The 20,324-nt window shown below is 38.5% G+C and overlaps 2 protein-coding genes across 10 annotated transcripts; one reads left to right on the plus strand and one right to left on the minus strand.

Moving 5' to 3' along the window:
- The first annotated feature begins 162 nt into the window (after positions 1-162).
- On the plus strand, positions 163-13,700 carry LOC140791833 (sialyltransferase-like protein 4). 6 transcript variants are annotated; one of them, XR_012109638.1, is made up of 13 exons: positions 163-367; positions 468-541; positions 746-835; positions 1,470-1,547; positions 1,892-1,992; positions 2,088-2,280; positions 2,360-2,450; positions 2,528-2,592; positions 3,361-3,515; positions 3,609-3,690; positions 3,876-3,985; positions 13,046-13,291; positions 13,367-13,700. XR_012109638.1 is itself a non-coding variant. In XM_073142499.1 (12 exons), the coding sequence occupies exons 1-12, from the start codon at positions 280-282 to the stop codon at positions 13,233-13,235; spliced, it is 1,317 nt and encodes a 438-aa protein (XP_072998600.1). In that variant the 5' UTR covers positions 163-279; the 3' UTR covers positions 13,236-13,700. The 6 variants fall into 6 exon arrangements, 5 of the variants coding, with proteins under 5 accessions (XP_072998600.1, XP_072998640.1, XP_072998614.1 ...); XM_073142499.1 differs by having other exon boundaries at positions 13,046-13,700; XM_073142539.1 differs by having other exon boundaries at positions 13,050-13,700.
- A 491-nt stretch (positions 13,701-14,191) lies between these two features.
- Positions 14,192-20,270, minus strand: LOC140785315 (AUGMIN subunit 4). Of its 4 annotated transcripts, none has more exons than XM_073133163.1 (14): positions 20,029-20,270; positions 19,895-19,942; positions 19,686-19,814; positions 19,149-19,502; positions 18,792-18,891; positions 18,660-18,708; positions 17,176-17,269; positions 16,950-17,021; positions 16,750-16,808; positions 16,225-16,293; positions 16,102-16,153; positions 14,881-14,958; positions 14,719-14,806; positions 14,192-14,490 (listed from the first exon to the last, which is right to left on the minus strand). In XM_073133163.1, the coding sequence occupies exons 1-13, from the start codon at positions 20,155-20,157 to the stop codon at positions 14,729-14,731; spliced, it is 1,311 nt and encodes a 436-aa protein (XP_072989264.1). In that variant the 5' UTR covers positions 20,158-20,270; the 3' UTR covers positions 14,192-14,490; positions 14,719-14,728. The 4 variants fall into 4 exon arrangements, with proteins under 4 accessions (XP_072989264.1, XP_072989280.1, XP_072989273.1 ...); XM_073133179.1 differs by having other exon boundaries at positions 18,660-18,705; positions 20,029-20,268; XM_073133172.1 differs by having other exon boundaries at positions 14,192-14,498; positions 18,660-18,705; positions 20,029-20,263.
- Positions 20,271-20,324: the final 54 nt, after the last annotated feature.

Here is a 20,324-nt window from a genome sequence, read left to right on the forward strand (position 1 = left end):
ATGAAGAATCCAACTTTGAATTGAATCCTTATTAATTATTATTGAGCCCGACCTGAAGAATATTAGTTAAACTTTAACTCGAGTATTTTTTGAAGTTATAAAAACAGAAGATGCCAATAAGGTGTAAATGATAATAAATAAAAATTTCCAGGTGCTATTTGTGAACTTCCTTGGCTATTAGTCGGGCACGCCGTTCACACTCCACATGAAGCGAGATCTCCTCCGAACTCCCCCCTCTTCTTCCTCTAATTCTAAATCCTCGCCATTTCCATATCTCCGATGAGGGTTTTGCAACTTGGGTTGGTGGCCGCTCTTGCCTCAGGCCTCGCTGCCATCATCATCTACATTACCGGTCTTTCCAATTCCTGTGAGCCCTCGCTGATCCGATTCCTATCTCTCCTCCATTTGATCTGCTCTAGATTCGTGTTTCGTTCTTGATCCTTTGATTTCTGTGCTTTTTTCCTCAGATGATGGATCTAGGGTTTCCGAGGAGGACATGAGTGCCTTGATGGCGCTCCAGAACGGCTTCAAGAAGTGCGTGGTTAGTCTTCCTTCGAAAAAAAAATGCGAAATGATCGGCGCAAATGTTTGCATTATAGATTCTACTGCATTTTTGTATAATTAGGCATAGTAATTAATTGGATTATGTAGTTAATGCTTGATGAGTTCTCTAGTTTTCTCCGACTCTATATTTAGTGCTTAAATGCAGTTTGGTTCACATAAACCTCGTGTTGTCTAAGTGCAGAATGCAAATGGGCTAGGCTTACAAGCCGTGGGTGGCAAAGATTATTGCCAAGTTACAATTCAATACCCAAGTGATACAGTACCTAAGTGGGTGAGTCACCTCTCTTTCATTATATGGATCTCACTGATGTTTGACTATGGTATCATTTTATTAGTGCACTTTTATTCTGAGTTTGCACTATATATCATGCACGACAAATCTTATTTATGATCCGATTTTCAATTATTTACACAATTATTTTCTTACTAATTGATGGTTAATTGAAACTTTGGATGCATTATAAAGGATGCTCACGAGACTCCCGTCCATGCTGGATCTAGGGAAGAGAGTTGTTCATAGTCTTGCCCTCATTTTTTAGGAGGTTATTTCCAAGACTTGAATCCATGATCTCTTGGATGTGAGGAGCAAGCCTTCACCAAGTGACACCCTCACTAAAGATGCATTATGAGCCTCTTTAACTTTTATCCTCATGCTGACTTCTTAAATCTTCATTCATTTTTTTTTTTTCATTCAGAAGATGAAACTTTGGCTTAATAAATTTTGGCGTGATACCTCATAATGTTAAGAAGTTTAGTAATCATTTAGTGGAACAGAAAATTTGCACCTGGAATGTGCTACTCTGCTGGTTCTTTCCAGGAGCATCTGTCATGTTGGACGCCATTGCAGGACTGTGCTAAAATATCTCTGTATCTGACATTATTTCACAAATACATAATCTTTACAGAAGGATCCAAAAACTGGAGAACTTGAAGGTTTAGCCTTTGATTTCGATATCTGTGAAGCAGTTGCCACATGGGAGCAGGTAAGCGTGCTAGATTTAATTTTTCTCATGTTTTAGTGGTTTTTATGAAATTACTGTTTGATTGTTAACTTATTCTTATTCAAACTTTCAGATTAATATATGAATATATCTTTACTATGATACATCCCTCAATTCTATTGTTTTGCCTGGCTGTTTCAATAACATTTTTAGGCATTTTGGCAAAATTAAAATGTATTATCTTGCTAAGTTTAGCATTCATCCTATGAATGTGCATATAATTGTCGCATGAGCTGATATTATGTAGTTCAATTATTTTGTGATTTATTTCATTTCTTTCAGTCCTTTCAAGTCTTGAGATAATCACTAGATGTTTTATATTATAGGTACGCAATAGTACAACCATACTCACAAAGGAGTATATTGATGCTTTGCCAAATGGCTGGGAGGAATATGCATGGCGTAGAATCAATAAAGGAATACTTCTGTGAGTATGACTTGGTCACCATACTATTTCTAGGTAGTTTAACTATTGTATAGAAACTCCAATATCGATAATATTTTACATCTTTTGTTCTTCAGAAATCAATGCCAGAACAGAACAGAGTGCATGGAAAAACTTTCTCTTGTACTTCCTGAAGTACCACCCTATGTGCCTCGGCAGTTTGGTCGATGTGCAGTTATTGGTAACTCTGGAGACCTTCTGAAAACAAATTTTGGAGAAGAGATAGATGGTTATGATGTTGTTGTCAGAGAAAATGGTGCACCTATCCAGGTATAATGAGACTATTTATGCTTGGCTTCTATCATAATTTATCCTTAAACACATAATTTTTCCTTTTATTATATTGCAGAATTACACTAAATTTGTTGGTAGAAAAAGTACATTTCGCCTGCTTAATAGAGGATCTGCAAAGGCACTGGATAAAGTTGCAGAATTAGATGGTACAAGATCTGAAGTTGTTTCTTTGCTTGATGTCTATTTCACTGCTATAAAATTACTAAATATTTGCATTATACAGAAACTGGAAGGGAGGTGCTGATCATTAAAACCACTATCCATGATATCATGAATAAAATGATTAAGGTGATCGTCTCATCCTCTTATTAGATTTTGTCTGCTTGATATGATAATATCCATCCCTTTTTTTATCATTTATCCATGTTTACCTTGCTTGCCCTGTCCAAGGTTGAAAGGCTAGCAAGATGAATTAAATAGACAATTCATTTTCATATCCATCTATAAAAGTGATTATTATAATCTTAGTAAATATTATGAGTCTGTACAAAAGTATAATGCATGTGACTGGCCTATATCTTACTTGAGTTGATCAAGGCATCAACAATATAGTTGATTATGATGGTAGATTTTACACATTATCTTTGATAGTACCATCTAGTGTATGAATGACTGATAAGGACTATGCATATTTCATTAATGATACTGTATGTACTATTTAAACATTCATAAATTAAAAAATTGAACAATTGTATTTTATAGTTCAAATAAGGAAAACTGGAAATTTCCAGACTACTTTATTTTCTACTTTTGCTGTCCAGATTATTTATTTGATACCTTTACTGATGTCAAGAGCATCATTTTGCTTCTAGATGTGCAATATCACCTACTGCATCTTGGAGTGTCACATTTTCATTGATGCAGATGTAAATTACTTTAGTTTAAACCAAAGAGGCATTTCCTGTCATCTGGTTTACTTGTTTTAGTTATATCTCCAAAGTTTGTCCCCATAAAATTAATATATGAGAGGTTCTGTAAGTTTTGTTTTATGTTTTGCAAGTACTTTTGCTACTCCGCTTACCAATCTGCATAGTTTTTTTTTTTCTCTCTCTGTAGGAAGTTCCAATACGAAATCCAGTATATCTCATGCTGGGCACATCCTTTGGTTCTTCTGCCAAAGGAACGGGGCTTAAGGCTCTTGAATTTGCTCTCTCCATTTGCGACACGGTTGATATGTATGGTTTTACAGTTGATCCAGGCTACAAAGAATGGTAAGTGAATAGCAAAGGTCCTATCATCATATTGAGTACATACATGACAAATAATTTATTTTACTTAAGCTATAGATTTTGTTTTCTATCCAGGACAAGGTACTTTTCAGAGTCAAGGCAAGGGCATACTCCACTACACGGCAGGGCATACTATCAGATGATGGAATGTTTGGGAGTAAGTCCTAACCTGCCTCTCTCTCTCTCTCTCTCTCTCTCTCACACACACACACACACACACACACACACACACACACACAAACACATCATATATATATATATAATATTATTTGCTATATTGCTATACAAAATTCATTAGTAGAAAAAGCTTCTGGTACCTTCTAATAACTTTGTTTTATACAGCTTATCAAAATCCACTCTCCCATGAGAGCAGATCCCAGCCGGGTAGTGGACTGGTTACCAAGTCAGAGTACATTGACTGCTGCTCGATTTGCATCTGAGAAAATGCTGAGGTACGAACACCTTCTATAATAAGCTATGCAAAGACTTCAAGCACAGGAAGAGCTGTTTTAGTAATCCTCAGAACAGATTATGGTTTGACCCTTAATTTGGGTTTGAAACCTCGAAAAGCTCCAGGTTTTCCTTAGGAGGGCAAACACATCACCTAAACTTTGGTTGACACAAACTATATTTGTTGAAGCCCATGACTTTAATAATAAGAGTTGGGCAACACTTTGTGTTGAAATTTTGAAATTTTTTTAACACATTCATAGGCAATGAATGCTTCTTAAGATTTATGGAAATCACATCCCAAGATGAGAGAGAACATATTTTCTCACTTCTCTTTTTCACTTGGTACTAAAGTTTCAATTATCAGGATTGGGATCAAGGTAGCCATCCGAAAAATGACATATATTAGCCATATTAGCCCATATGATATTAGACTATTTTTTTAATTACATAAAATTCAAAAAAATATTTAAAAATGCAGAAATTTTTTGAAAGTTTAGAAGTGATAAAAAAGAAAATAAAAAGTACACATATGAAGCCTCAAAAAAATTCACTCAAAATCATTATAAATTTCGAGCTAGATCTAGTTCTATGCTTATAAATTCTTACTACAAAAGTAAGATAAATATCTCTCTCTCTTCATAGTTGTTTTGCAACAGTAAGGAGGGAGTGAAAGAGAAGAGAAATGGAAAAAGAAAAAAGAAAAACACACCTCTGATTCTGTTAGGGTCAAATAAATGCCATATTTCTTATTTGGATATGTGCCGGTGGATTCACATCAATTAGAAATCATCCACTCACATTTTTCCTCGTAGTTGGTCTTGCACCAAGAGGTGTCACTATATAATAAGTGCATTATGTTTTTTCCACTAACTATGGAGAGAGACTAGTCATCGCAAGAAATTTTTGGATCTAGCTTGGGACTGTTCTCTAATCTTGTCAAAGTCAACTAAAATGTTACCTCAGTGATCTAAAATAGGTTTATTCCCTAGACTTCCAAGTAGATCGAATAACCGCAAAAAGTCACAAGGTGATCTATACTGAGACTATTATCTAAGTTAGATGCTATATCATGTTATCTTCATGCATTGCTATTATTCTTCATACAGGTAGCAAAAATATTGATTATGAGTAGTTAAATATTTGCATGAAAGTAACATCATATATATTTGCATTAAGATAATATCATAGATATTTACACGAAGATAACATGATAGCGTAGTAGCACAAAATACGAGATAAATAAAAATGTGAGTGAATTTGCTCACCTGAAGTCCAAGTAGTAGAAGAGATAAAATCTATATCCGGGTGCGAAGAAAAATTGCCACATTTAATAACAAATAAATAGATATTTCAATCTAACAATAAACAAATTTCTAAAATTAAAACTAATTATTCACTAAATTGAGCCAAATCAAGCCCAAGGAGTTGGGCCAATAGGTCGAAATGCTTTCTTAATTTCATGGACTGGGCTGCGGTGTCGTGAGTGGCGGTGGGGGAGAAATGGTGAGCTCGGTTCGGTGGAGTGTGACGAGCTGGTGGTGAGCTGCGATGGAGGGGAAATGATGGGTTCGTTTGCTGCGATGGAGTGATATGGGCTAATAGGGAGCTGTGGCTGGAGGTGGAGGGCGATTTGGTGGCGCTCCGAACGGAATAGCTGTGGATGGAGTTGGGCGATTGGTGATGGGCTGCAAGGGAAAGGGGCTGCAGTGGAGTGTGAGAGAAGGAGCAGAATGATCTGAGGTGAGAGGGAGAGAGGTTGAAGAATGGAAGTAGGTTGCAATTGAAGAGAAAGCTAATGAAGGTGAGGGAGAAGAAGACGAAAGCTAGAGTGGAGGAGTGATTCAGCTAGTAATGGCCTCGGTAAGAGTGCTGCCAGCTGTGGATGGCCTTAGAGAGAGAGAAAGAGAGAGGGAGAGAGAAGAGAATTAGGGTAAATATTTATTGATGCGGTGCTCATCTCATCTCATATTTAGGGGCTACCCAAGCTTAGGTGATTTGCCCTCTAAGTAAACCTAGACTAAATTCAACTCAACTAGACCAACTCACCAAGTGAGTACATAACTCGACTAGACCAACCAAATGTGAGCTGGTACACCACAATCCACCAAGTTTTCACCACATTGTCCTCAAAGTATGAAGTCAGGCAGTACTCAGCTATCTTGGACTCAAGCTCTCATGTAGCATCATTAGAGTGTCAACCCAACTTCTCTATCAGAAACCTCCGTCTGCAATCTCCCATCCCTATGTCCTCACATCCTGGCCAGGATCCTCATAGGCTCTACTGGGTTTGTCTCCTCCAGTTGATTGGGTATGTCCATGTCTATAATCAGTCCGCCTCGACTTGAGCCTTTAGGATTGAAACATAGAATACTGGGTAGATGCGGGATCCCTTCGGCAAAGTCAATCTATATGCTATCGAGCCCAATTGCACGAGCACTCGAAACAATCTAAAGTATTAGTGCGCTAGTTTTTGGTTGTGCATCGGTCTCAAAGTCACCTGTCGATATGGCTGAAAATACACGAACACTAGATCGTCGATTGCGAACTCCTGCTCACGATGCTTGCAATCATAGATTTGCTTCATGTGGTTATGCGCCTCCGCCATGTGGGTCCTCAACCTTCTCAATGTAGCATCTCTATTCGTCAGCTGGAGGTCTGTCTCCATCCGTGCTGAAGATGCTAGTGAGAAAGACAGTGTTGTAGGACCATTCTGCTCAAAGCAGATAATCAAGCCACCTCTTAAGGCGCTCTCCCACAAAATAGCTAAGGTACTGCTCAATACCCCAGTTCACCACCTCAGTTTGGCCATCAGTCTGTGGGTGGTAAGCTGATCGAGATCTAATCGAGTGCCCCTGTAGCGTAAAGTATTCCGCCCAAAAGTTAATTGATTAAAAGGATCACTACTAAATGGAAGGAGAGAAAATCACTCAGATAAGGCAGTAGCTTCTTCAACTCTCAAATAGGTACGTTGATAGTAGAAAGGCCTAAAATATGGTGTAAGGAAAGACTTTAGAGTTTAGATTTACCAATAAATGGAATAGTAGTGCTTTTACTTTAAAACCAAGTCCTCTTCACGTCCGGGCACCCAAAGATTCTTTTTCACTACTGGAATCTTCTGGACAGCAGCAGTAACCAACAAAAAGTAGAGATTGAAGAAGGAGAGAGATTTAGAGAGGAAGTAGAAGAGATTAGAGAAGAGTCTTAAGACAGAGTAGGAGAAAGGGAGAGAGAGAGAGAGAGAGAGAGAAGAAGAAGAAGAAGAAGAAGAAGAAGAAGAAGACCGCAGAAGAGAAAATAAGAGATTTCAAATAATTCCAAATTGTGTTTTGTTTCTCATGCAATAACCCTTAAATAGGTTAACAACTTTGATTCTAGTTGATTCTAATAGGAACTTATTTTCTAATAGGACTCTAATTGATTAACCAAAATTAGGTAATAAATCAATGTGGACATCCCCCACATATAAGCTTACCATAACTATCAATTGAGATTCTAATAGGAATTCATTTCCTAATAGGATCCTAATTGATTAAGTTTTACCTAAATTAACTAACCCAATTTAGTTAATAACTCAATGTGGACATCCCCCGCATATAGGCTTACCATACCTATCAATTGACTAATTCAATTGATTATTTGAATTAAAAATCAACTCAACAAATTAAATATGAAAATAAGTTGAACCTAATTAGATCAATTAGACCAAAATTGGACTCAAGCAACTTTATTTTGTTCAAATTAAATATGATGCCCACATCAGTTGGGCTACACCCAGCCCAGCCCAACTGACCTAGCACATGGGCTGGGTTGCACGTAGCTCGAACCGGAACTCGGGCTGGGCTGCACCTAGCTAGAGACCGAGACAACCCCCCTCCCTCCTTCCTCACCTTGACCGAAAGGAGGAAGGGTGGCTGCCGGAGGCCAACAGCCTATCCGACACCCCGCCGACGAAAGAAGGCACCCACAGTGCCTACTCGATCGGTGGGGAACTTGGGGACCACCCATCGACGGGTAAGAACCCAATCAGTAGAAGAGGGGAAGAGCTGCCGGCAAACCTAGTCACCGGCGAACTAGTCGACCCCACCAGCGCGCTCTCCTCGGCAAGCAGAAGCTTGCCGAGGGGGGGCCCCCAGCTTCCAGAGGCGACCGGCGGCGAGAATTCACCTTGCCTCGATTGCTAGCCAAGGCGAGGGGCCACTTGATGACTCCGGCCACAAGGGCACCGAAGGAAGCCATCGGGTGCATCTTCGTGAAGAGGGGGAGCTCATCGAGCCGACGCGGCAAGGCATGAAGCCACCGGCTGGTCGGATCACAGCCAGACCGAGAGGGGAAACCTTGGAGAGGAAAAATTGACAATGCTAACACATTTAAAAAATTAATCTTACCTGACAAGAGAAGGAGCTCCGGTGCATTGATCTCCGGGTCAGCGAGCTCAGCGATGCTCTGACGTGGCAGGAAGAAGAAAGGGGAAAAAGAGACTATTGGTGCGGAGGGGAAAGAAAAGAAGGAAAGAAAGAGAAGAAGAAAGAAAGGAGAGAGGGAGGGAGAAGGAAAGGGGCACACGTGCCGGGCACATGCGCACCATTTTTTCTTTTTGGATGTTACAGTGACCTCTTAGATCATCCCTATAATGATGCAACCCAAAGCCCTCTTGGTTCAACCAAGGGTTTGCCACTGCATCATCCTCCCTTTCTTGGTTCTAGCCATGTCTGTAACACATTCCTTCTCCATCCGGTCCATAGGTACCTTGTGGAGGAGTCCTAGGATTTAGAGGAGGTGGAGGGCCCCTCGACATCACGGTAGCAATCCAAGTGAAAGCGGGTTGAGGTGGGAAACTGGTGGCCAGCTTTGCTGTGCGCTCTCGCTTGCGATGAGGGTCATGGTTAGACACGGCACCTTCCCTTGCCGCAGGGGTCATGAAGGGAAGTCTCAGGTCGGGGAGTCACGGTAGCATTAGCTTGTCGTAGCCAATGGCTATCCATGATGGTGTCGACTTTGGTGAGAAGCCATCCATATTGAACGACAGCAGTTGCAGGTCTGGCAGTCTGCCGATTCACCCTCCAAGCTATGGTGGCAAGGTATTGGGTTTTTGTGTAGGGGTGTGAGGGAGGAGGGGACTTCTCGATGGTGGAGCCACCCAATCTGCTGTTGGGGGTAGTGGTTGGTCCAATAGTCGGTGTTGTTCCTGCAATTGGTCACCGAGCACCAAGGACCTTACATCTTCCCTAAAACCTCTCATGTCTTCTTGAGATTTTTCTTGCAGATCAGGCAACCTTTAAAGAAGAAGGGTTGCGAGAGATTCCAGTGCTCCTCCCATTGGCGGTGTGCTCGGCGCACTCGAGAAGTTTTCGGCTTTTATCAGGATAGCTGTGTTGGTGGTGGTTGGGGGCTCTCCATTAGTCGGCGCCTTGGCAGTGGCCCTTCTACTCGTCATAGCTCGCGTGCTGGTCATGGCCGAGGATGGAAGCGCTACTGTCGTGAGCGACAGTGGGGGAGCAACGGTGAGCTCTGTTCAGTGGAGTGTCATGAGTTGGTGGTGAGCTGCGATGGAGTGTTGTGGGTTGATGGTGAGCTGCGGTTGGAGGTGGAGGGCGATTGGTTGGCGCTGAGAATGGAGTAGCTATGGATGGAGGTGGGCGATTAAGAGATGGGCTGCAAGAGAAAAGGGTTGCGGTGGAGTGTAAAGGGAGGAGTAGGAGTTAAGGGAGAGAGGTTGAAGAAGGGAAGTGGGTTGTAGTTGAAGAGAGAGAGAGAGAGCTAATGAGGGTGAAGGAGAAGATGAAAGCTAGAAAGGAGGAGTGGTTTAGCTGGTGGTGGCCTCGGTAAGAGCACTGCCAATTTGGATGGATCTAGAGAAAGAGAGGAGGGATTAGGGTAAATGTTCATTGATGCCTTTGGGGTGCTCACTACATCTCATATATAGTAGCTATTCAAGCTTAGATGACTAGCCCTCCAAGTAAATCTAGACTAAACTCATTCCAACTAGACCAATCCACCAAGTGAGTGTGTGACTCGAGACTAGACCAACCAGATCTGAGCTGGTTCACAACATGCTGCTAACCTGTGCTAGCTTGCAGCCTACAAAGCAATTTTTATGTTGGATCATCTTTGACCCAATCGAATCTAGAATCCAAAATCCAGAAGTCACAACCTAGCCAACTCCTTAGGCTTGATTTGGCCTAATTTAGTGAATAGTTAGTTTTAATTTTAAAAATATATTTATGGTTAGAAAATATTTATTTCTTTATTATTAAAATTGATTATTTTCCTTACACTTGGATTAGAGATTTTAGCGATTCCACTTGGACCTCTTCACTTGCGTTTTTATTCATCTCATATTTTGTGCTATTACACTATGATGTTATCTTTATGCAAATATGTGATGTTAATCATGCTATCTTTGTACAAATATATATGATATTACTTTTGTGCAAATATTTATGATATGATGTATATCATGTTTATTTTCGTGTATTGCTATTCTTCGTGCAAGTAGCAAATATATTAATTATGAACAGTTTACAGAACTTAAAACTGTGATAGATATGACTTAGAGAACAATCTCAGTATAAATCACTCTGCGACTTTATATGGTGACTCGAGTCTACTTAGAAGTCCAGGAAAAATACTTATTTTATATCATTGTAGTGACTTTCTTAGGTGACATTTGTGGATTAGGGAGCAGTGAGATCTCATAGTGACCCTAATAGAACTAGCTATGAGGAATGACTCGAGCAATATCTCATGATGACTTTTAGTTGAGTGAGTCCATAATATGAACAGTTTACAAAACTTAAAACTGTGATAGATATGACTTAGAGAACAATCTCAGTATAAATCACTCTGCGATTTTCTATGGTGACTCGAGTCTACTTAGAAGTCCAGGAAAAATACTTATTTTATATCATTGTAGTGACTTTCTTAGGTGACATTTGTGGATTAGGGAGCAGTGAGACCTCATAGTGACCCTAATAGAACCAGCTATGAGGAACGACTCGAGCAATATCTCGTGATGACTTTTAGTTGAGTGAGTCCATATAAAGACAGGTCCAAAAAAGATTTATGATATTTTATATTGAGAAGTTCCACATAATAAAATTTTACGCATGATATCAATTCACTATTCGCTTTATTTTTGTCATGAGCATGCTTAGTATTATTCACGTAATGTCCCTTCGGCCTCGTTTACTTTAAGAATAAGGTAAATTTTAGAATAGACATTTCTCTTTATTATTTTCAAAATGAGGTCTTTATTCTAAAAATAACTATTATTATGTTCACTTGTATTTTAAAATAAGGATGTAATAATTACATTTAATCTGATATAAAGTGAAGAAAAACATAGAAAAAATGTGTTATTTTTTTTGAAATTACTAGGAATACTCATTGATTTGATATAAAGTATGTTGATGGAATATATATTAAAGTAAATTAGTAATTGAGTTAGTGTGTGATATAAGATGTAATTTTGATGAATAGTGTTTATATTCTAGAATGGGGTTATTATAGTATTTAGCTGTTATTCTGGAATAAAGAATTGTATTCTTGAATAAGAAAAAAGTTATTTCTGAAGTGAACGGGGACTTCATGTCCTTTTTCAATCGATTGAAAGAGGGTTTGTTTTTGTTGTTAACAAGAAGCCCGGTATCTTTACGTAGAAGAGCGAATCACTTTGCTATAAGCCCCTTCTTGGCTACTGGGCTGTTGAAGCATCCGAGCAGGTTGATCCAGTTTCTTCTGGTGAATTAAGTGGTCCAGCTACTGGATCTGGCTCTTTAAAGGAATATAAAGGCTTCTTGCATGCTTAGTATTTTCTCCGTGTTATAAATTGCTGAGCCTTGGATTTTAAAATAAATGTTGTTGTTTATTAGCTTTTTTGGTGAATTCATTCACTGAGCTAAAGTTGTCATTAATACTCTTATCTTCACTTCAGATTTGGTTTTCTACTTTCAGTTGTCTTAGTTGTTTCTGTTTTCATTTGAAAATTATCTGTTTCCTTACTTTTATTTGGATCTTCATTGTATACATGGTTTGAAGTTTTGTCCAAAAGACCAAAAATACCGAGACATTTCACATTTTGGTCCTATCAGATTTTAAACCGGCCTCAAAACTAACCTTCAACCGAGACAACCATAATAACAATATTTTCTAATGTAGCTTTTAAATTCAAAGCTGGATTTGACTTGAATCCAGTTTGCACCTAACTCAATATCAACCTCATTACGTAAATGCTATTAGATTTTGTATGATGCCTTAAAAATAAGATAAAGAAGAGACTAGTTATCCAAAGAAATCTGAAACCAATACAACGAAACTAAACGAAATGTTTCATTTTTTAACCAAGCCAAACCCGAACCAAAACTTCGAGCTATAGTTGTATATAATATCTTTATTTCCTTGAGAGTTTGGATTTAAAGCTATTATTTGTTTTTAGATATTTTATATTGTGGACTTGAATAGCTATTGCTAAAACTTCATATATTTCAAGTCCTATCTGGGTACATGATAGGTTATGATTGTGAATTTGGGTCGTGACAAAATTGGTCGATCCGTCTTAGGATCGGTCAAAATTGGGATTCATTTTTTGGTATGAGAATTTTATGAATCTAATGTGCATTGCAAATATGATAAAACCTTCATCAAAGGTTTTAAGTAAAGTTTCTAATCTAGCCTAATAATAATAGGTGAAAGTTTTTATTTTGGTATATTACCTTGAAACAAGTATAAGTTTTCTTTCATTATAAGAAATTTTTACTAGTATGGACTAAGTTTTGAATGGGCACCTAACCCAAAGATTGTTTTGTTGGATGCTACACTCTGTTTATTGAACGTGGCAGTAATGTGCATTTATAAAACATGACAGTAATTTGCTAACTTCTCTTTCTTTTCTTACCCCAACTTTTTTTCATTCTATTTAGTTGGCCAGACCCCAGATGCATGCCTTTCTTCTTTTCTCCACATCATGCCCATTTATTTTTTTTCTGGTGAATAACTTAGTGCATGTATTTCTTTTATTAGATAAGGTAAGTCCCACACTTTGTCTCTCTTTCTTATCCTAGGAAGGTAGGAGCTGGAATGGAAGGCCCACTTAGTAGTTGTTCAGTCATAAAGAAGTTTGATCGGAGGAAGACCCCAGATAATTCTGGCCTCAGAGAGCCTGCTGTAAAACATAAAAAATACGTAAAAGGTGCCACCATGTATCCTCTGGAGAAAAACACTGGGATGCTATGTATGGTCCCTACTACTTGAAGGAGGTATTATCTGTACAATTCCACCAAGATGCTGAGAGATGTTACGCCCATCAGGTTTGGAGATTCATCATTTCATCACAGAACAGCAACTCGACCATGATAATCACAATTTTTTGGCCAATTTCTCAGCGATGCCTTCTCCTGTGGGAGGAACGAACTAGGGCCATGTTTGAAGTCAATTATTTTTTGGCAGGTGAGTTGATGTCAAGAAACACATAGGTCTGATGTGAGATAAGAGTAAAAACTGCAGTTACTAGCTCCTACTCTTGTATTTGTTCCGAACAATTAAATAGCCTAGAAATGACTATGCACCTGTAGTCACCACATCAATTTGATTCTTTTAGTGCCCACTGCTATACTGTAAGAATATCATGCGAGAGTTAATTTACAAGTTTGCAACGTTGTAAGATGTCTATTACTAAGTAAGTTAAAATGTATATTTGATTTACATTCTTTAATGCATGTGTTCAGCATGCGTTACTGTTGTGCAGAGTCAATCCATTGATATCCTTTCGTTCTTTTATTTTATTTTATCGAATTGTCAAGGGGAATTTATTGGAAGATTGGTATCTAGGCCACCCACATTAGCTTCCAGACCATTGGAGGGAGCCCAAGCTGGGATGTATACATTTGCGTTATCAAAGATCCGCGTATTTATTTCATGTTAATTCACAACAAGAAGTGGGTCGCTCACTATTTTAAATTCAATCCAATATGGATAAGATAGAATCAGACTAACTAGATGTGGATCATAAAAGATAGGGGCCCATTGTAATCCAATCAAAACCTGAAATGCCTGGCGAAAGCTAAATAGATTTGCATATCAGGACGCCTCCACGAGGACTATCTGCATCCTCCATTCGTGGTTTAACCTGGTTCAGAGGGGGTAGTACATGCATCCTTAGCTAGCAACCAAAAGCATGTAACTAAACCTGAAATATCAGAGCCTCCTCATTCTAAACCAATGCCGGTTCTGCAATTAACGTGGTCAAATTTGATGGACAGTAGTGATTAATACACAAGGCAACCAGCATAAAGACTGGAATAATATTAGGGAGGAAATTACATTCCATGAACACTATGAAATGAGTCAGAAGACACCCAGAGTTTCTTGAAGCTTGCCTTCCCATGTAAGTTAGGTTCCCAGCTACATCCACTGGAGCCCATATTTTAAATCATTTAACATCCAACATCTTCTATAACATGACTCTGCTAAGGCTTCAGAATGTTCTACTTGATCTTTGCAAAAAAACCTGAAAGACTGAAGAAACCTCCATGAAAAGCAATAGATATATCTTCTAACTAATTGTTGTTCTCCATAATCTACACCTAGAATACCTAGAGGGCAACAATATATTCATTATTTGTTCAGAAAAGGATAGCCAACTTCTGTTCATTGACTTCGTTCATAGTTTGTACATATTTCAAGGTCAGAAAAAATGTGGCTGACAAAAGAAGATTAAGAATGCTGAGGATCTTACACTAATAAACCTAGGAGATTGGGTGATCAAGCGACCGTTTCAAGTCCATTTCGACCTGGTGAATTGTCCATTGCATGCCCTCCAGTTTCTGTGGTTTAAAGTTTAGAATAAGAGACCACTATCATATGCAGATCAACAGTCAATTTAAAGAGAATAACTTGCCTTAACAATGTCATGATACTGCCTTGCAATTGAATCAAAATGTGGATCGACACCTTGATATTCACGTAGACGTGTAATCTGACATAAGATCACACATCAAATACAGTGACACTGAGCTGGAAGCATAAATGTAAATAATGATCAAATTTAAAGATTAAGAAATGTAAAGGCATTAACATGTACAAAAAGTGATAGTAACATCAATATGCCTAAAAGTAATAAAACTAAGAATTTTCAGGTCGATTCAACACAAGGCGAATTAACTCATCAGTCATTTGTTTTCCCCCCAAGTAATCATTTATTATTCATCTTTACCTCCAATAGTCTAACTGCCTTTCTTGGGATACACCCACAGCCCTTAGACCTTCGTCATGGACCCCATCATCAAATCTACAATTTACCCTGAGTTCACTGCCAAGCTCCTGACATCTATCCTATTCTCTGCACTGCAGTTACATTCATCAATTCTTAGCAAGAACCCAGCTGTGAAAACAAAGGCTGAACTCTTAGGGCCAACATGCACTTTGTGCCTCCTCTCCCCTTCCGACAAAAACAGGCTTCCGGCAGTAGGTCGGTCCACAAACAAGAAGTTCAGATTCATCATAGGGGCTTACAAAGCATTATAGATTTTGACAATACTTAGTAATTGCACTTCACAAATATTATTTTGGACTACAGAAAGGCCACCAATGAAATTGCCACCATTGTGGACACCCTTACTATACTGAGGTTGCCAGCAGTCAACTTATTTTCACAGTGAACAATGATGATCCATTTAGAAACTAATATAAGCTCCACTTATCTAGTTTGAGAGCATTAACGCATAGACAGAGAGTTTGACTAGAATAAGTTATCATGAGAATATATCCTCTGTAAATAACTCCATGCCATTTTATAATCATCCTCAAATTGGTGTAATGTATAGCTTGCCACCCACCAACCGGGTCACAAGGAAGGGTGTATTTTCTGACTTATGTCGAGAGAAGCATTTGAGACCCCCAGTAAAGGTATTGCTATATGCCTCGTGCATCTCCTTGTATGTTCCAAGATGGACCATGCAACCCATGTGACTAGAACCTGATCATTGAAAGCACTATATGTCTTTTTTCTATAAAAGGAGAAAATATTAATGACCTTGATACAAGGTACTTTGCAACTCCTCACTCTAAAAGTCTTTGCATATCCACAAAACAAACAAATTACAATGTATAACAAACATACCGCTTTGTTGTAAGCTATGGATGCCTCTTCTGTCGCTTCTAGAAGATACTTCCTGCAGTAGGTGGTAACATGTGATTCATCTCAAAAGGCATGTTGTTTACCATATAAAGTAGTCTATAATACCGAATCCTGTGCAGGGCTGGTACAGAGTCCTTAGTGTAGGTATCACGCAGGAGAAGATTCTCTAGAACACTGCAAACAAAATTAAAAAAGAACGCAGTTATGACGGAGAAGCAAAGGACAGGAAGTGCCAAGCAGATTTAAATATTTAGACAAATTGCTAGATTAAAAGATGTGAGAGATAAAGAGAGCTCAGGTATTGTGTTTAATGAATTAGGCAAGAGGCATTGATGCATCATTAATCTTCATGATTGCACTCAATATTTTATACATGTATAAAAATACAAGACACCTATAAGTAACTATCACTAAGATTTGTCAAACTAGATAACTCCTAGTCTTGTTTGTCTATTTGCCCGAGGAAAAAGATTAATTACACAAAAACTTGAAAAATTATAAGTTATAACAGTTCACTTTTATATCAGGGATTCAGGGATCCAATTGTGGTGTGCAAATAGAATAAAGATCATCAGTATTTATAGGCAACTTTCAAGTATGATTTTCATCGTAAAAACTTTAAACACAAACCTCAACTTGGCACTCATTGTTTGACACCTTTTACAAAGCCAGGTCTTCTTCAATTCATCCTGTTCCAATGAAATATAATATATAGTATAAGGAACCTATTGCTTTCCAAATCACCAGTATTAGACACTCAAATAGTTTGATAGATAATGGAAATTATTGTTACAAGAACAATTTCACAAATAAACAACCCAAAGGCTTACATATTGATGCTGATGTTGCAGCTTCAGATCTTTAACAAACTTAATAAGCACAGCGAGTATTTGCTCTAGAACCTTCATATCATAACAAAAGGTTTTAGAAAGTTATACAAGTCAGAGAAGATGGAATTGCCAACTATGAGGGTTGCTTTTACTTTAAACTAAACTGAGGACATGGACTGAGAAGCAGCAAATAGAATGACAAAGAGACAAGAATTATGAAACCTACATTGAAATGTTCGGAAAATTTCCTATCCATTGAAGAGAGATCATCAAGTAAAAGAGCCTCTTCCTTCTCAATCTCCTCAATGATTAACTTTACCCTGACAGAAGATGACAACATAAAGTGAAACTGCTGAAGAAACCAATAGATCCATCTCTGCACTAACTCTAAATGTCAGGGTAGTAGGTACTTAGCTTGAGTAGTACAAGAATTATTAATAAGAGATGTAAAGTGCGACATGTTTAAAGTTCATCTTATGAATAACAAAACATAATGGCAAGACAGCAATTATAGTTAATCATCAGAACTTCCCAGAGTCACTGGTACAATTAGTTCACTCATCAAGATGGTAAGAAAGAAAAGATCAGGCTCTATGAATCAAAGCATACATTCCACTAAAAGCACTTGAATAACAAAAATAAAAAATGAGATTCTTATCTCAATTAGACACAAACAAGTAGGATCAAGTGAAAAGTACTTCAATACAAGAAGCTGATAGCAATGACAAGCATATTGCATAATTAAGGTCCCAATTAAGATTTCTACAGAAAAACAATAATTCAATGTATAAACATTTACAATCATAATTCTATACTCAGAACATTCATAAAAAATATCCCATCCCATAATAGATTCTTCACTAAAAAATATATTGATATTTACATTAAAAAAGGAAATAGAGATGTTGAAGATTCAATAATAAAGCAAAAAATCACAGACAAAACCAAAATAGAGAGATGACCTACTCCCTAATGTGGTTTAAGTTTTAACCTAGCTCTGTCCATTCTAAAGTCTTGCTTGCCCGTTTTTTTAGAAATCTTGGCAAGAGCAATATTCTTTATTTCCATGTGTAAGCTCATGTTCTTGGATTGAGCAGCTAGCTTAGTAGCTTTAGACTCTGCTTACTACCTTCGTAGTTTGTATAGATATGAATATATGATTCAAGAAACTTAAACCTGGACTCTCACTGGCACCTCGAAGGCTAGAAAACTGGCCCAAAAATATTCCCTTTGAAGAAGCATATCAGACATTCCAATCAATGTTACAATCAGCATCTGACAAAAGGCAAAGCAACAAGACCCTGCTTTATATACTTACTAGCGAGGAAAAACTCAACATTAGTGCTCCAGTTGCCCCTCAATGGAGTGAGGAATAGAAGGCCATATACTTTAACATCAGTTCCTGGAGCTTCCAAAATGGAGTACATCAAGGTTATGGCATTATGCTAGTTGCTAAACCTACACCTTTCACATCAAGTATTCAGTTAATCTAATTACACATATTTTATCCTTCTATTCAGGCATTTCATGCCTAGAACACTATATGATTCCACAGAAATGAATATACACTAGAAATACAAGACTTGTCTGGAAGCAGATCCATAAAAAAATATACCACTGAAAAGCAAGAAGTGCATTAACAAGAATGTGTGCAACAGAAAAGGGGAATAATACACAAAAGATATATGATAACACAGCAAGTCTTTTCACCTTTCTGGAAGCCGAGTACTTGAAATCTGATTAATGGAAGATGAGTCTGCTGTACATTTATAACAGATCAAATGAGTAAAATTATGTAATATATGAGCTTATCTACCTGACATGCTTCAATATATAACTGACCGATATCATCCACTGAAAAGACGGCAGCTAATGTATCGCGTTTTGCTTCTAAGCGGGCCTCGATCTCTCTAACAAGGCACCTTTGGTACTCTGTCATGTCCTACAATGACAGAATGGCATACTGGAAATGTGCTCAAGAGATTTAAATCAATTTTGCAAAGAATATTAATTAAAATATTAAATCTTAGTAGAAAGTACAAAATGCATAGTGCAAGGTGCTTAGGAGGTATAGGACAAGCGTGTACTGCAGTAATTACTAAATCTTATTAGGAAACAGATAATGCTAAAGTAAATCCATATGGTTGTGTGACTTGTTTCTAACGACCTACAAATCTTATGTTCAGGCACTACACTTACCACAGCCATGGCGGGCTGCTCTTGCTGGACTTGATACAGATAAGCCGGTGTTATTCCAAGAAAACGATTTGGTACTCCACCAACCCCAGGTTCAGCCGGATCAGATGTACCAGGTGGAGCAGCAACACTTGGCATGCTGACAGTGCTGCTTGTATAGTTGCTAGTGAAACTTGTTGAATTTGAGCTTGAACTGGGTGTCATACTTGCAGTCGTACTATCAAAAGAGCTCCTTGATACTGTGCTCAACTTTTCTATCTCCTCTTCATGAATCTCTCCATCTTTCGAAAGAAGAGGGAGCCTCAATCTTTGAGCAGCCTCTGCAACAGCTAAACGGTGTTCAATTGACTCGTAAACCTGAAAAAAAAAAGGAAGGATCAGCCAAATGCTTACTCTTGATACCATCATTATAGACAACTGAGTTGGAAGAACCTGCAGAATTCCGTCAATTGGACAAGATCTATAGCCTAATTGCAACGGCATTTTAGGTTTTCCTCAAGGAGATGCGCTAAAATATTCAATTAAAGGGTGAGATCAAACCTGGGAGGAGCAATTCAGCCCCAGATGCGGATAAATTCCCTGGAGATCTTTAACTCCGCCTCCAAGATTTGCCGCGGAAATCTCCTGGTGATACTCTTCCACCATCGCGATCGCTTCACAATAAACAGCCTACAAAGAGAAAAAAAAAAAAAGTAGATAGAAAGAAACCCTAACCGTAGATCCACCTCTGCTATTGTTAAACAACGCACCATAGCTTCCAAGTACCGCTCCCTCTCTCGGGTCATCTCCTCCCTCGCCTGCCATTTAATGTATGAGACGAGTATTTACAGAGAGAGAGAGAGAGAGAGAGAGAGAGAGAGAGATCGGGATTTTGGAACTATACTTGAGTGAGTTCAGAGTAGGACGATTTGGAAAGGAAGGAGCCGTCGGGGGCGAGGCAGTGGCGCTCAAGCTGTTCGATTAAATGCGTCACGTCGGGTGGTAGGTTCTGCGACTGCAAGCTCTTCGCCATGGCGGATTGAGCCAGGAAGGGAGTAGAAGACGGCGATGGGATGAGGAATTGGAAAAGGAAGCCGGCGAGATAGGTGGGGGAAACACAGAGGTAACGTCGAATGGCAGGCGAACAGGAGGGGTTTAAATTTTTTTCGATTCTTTTTGCATATAGGCACCTTCCTTTTA

Source organism: Typha latifolia, chromosome 1 (assembly GCF_019914945.1).
Source record: "Typha latifolia isolate L0001 chromosome 1, TyphaL0001v2, whole genome shotgun sequence".
Lineage (NCBI taxonomy): Eukaryota > Viridiplantae > Streptophyta > Magnoliopsida > Poales > Typhaceae > Typha > Typha latifolia.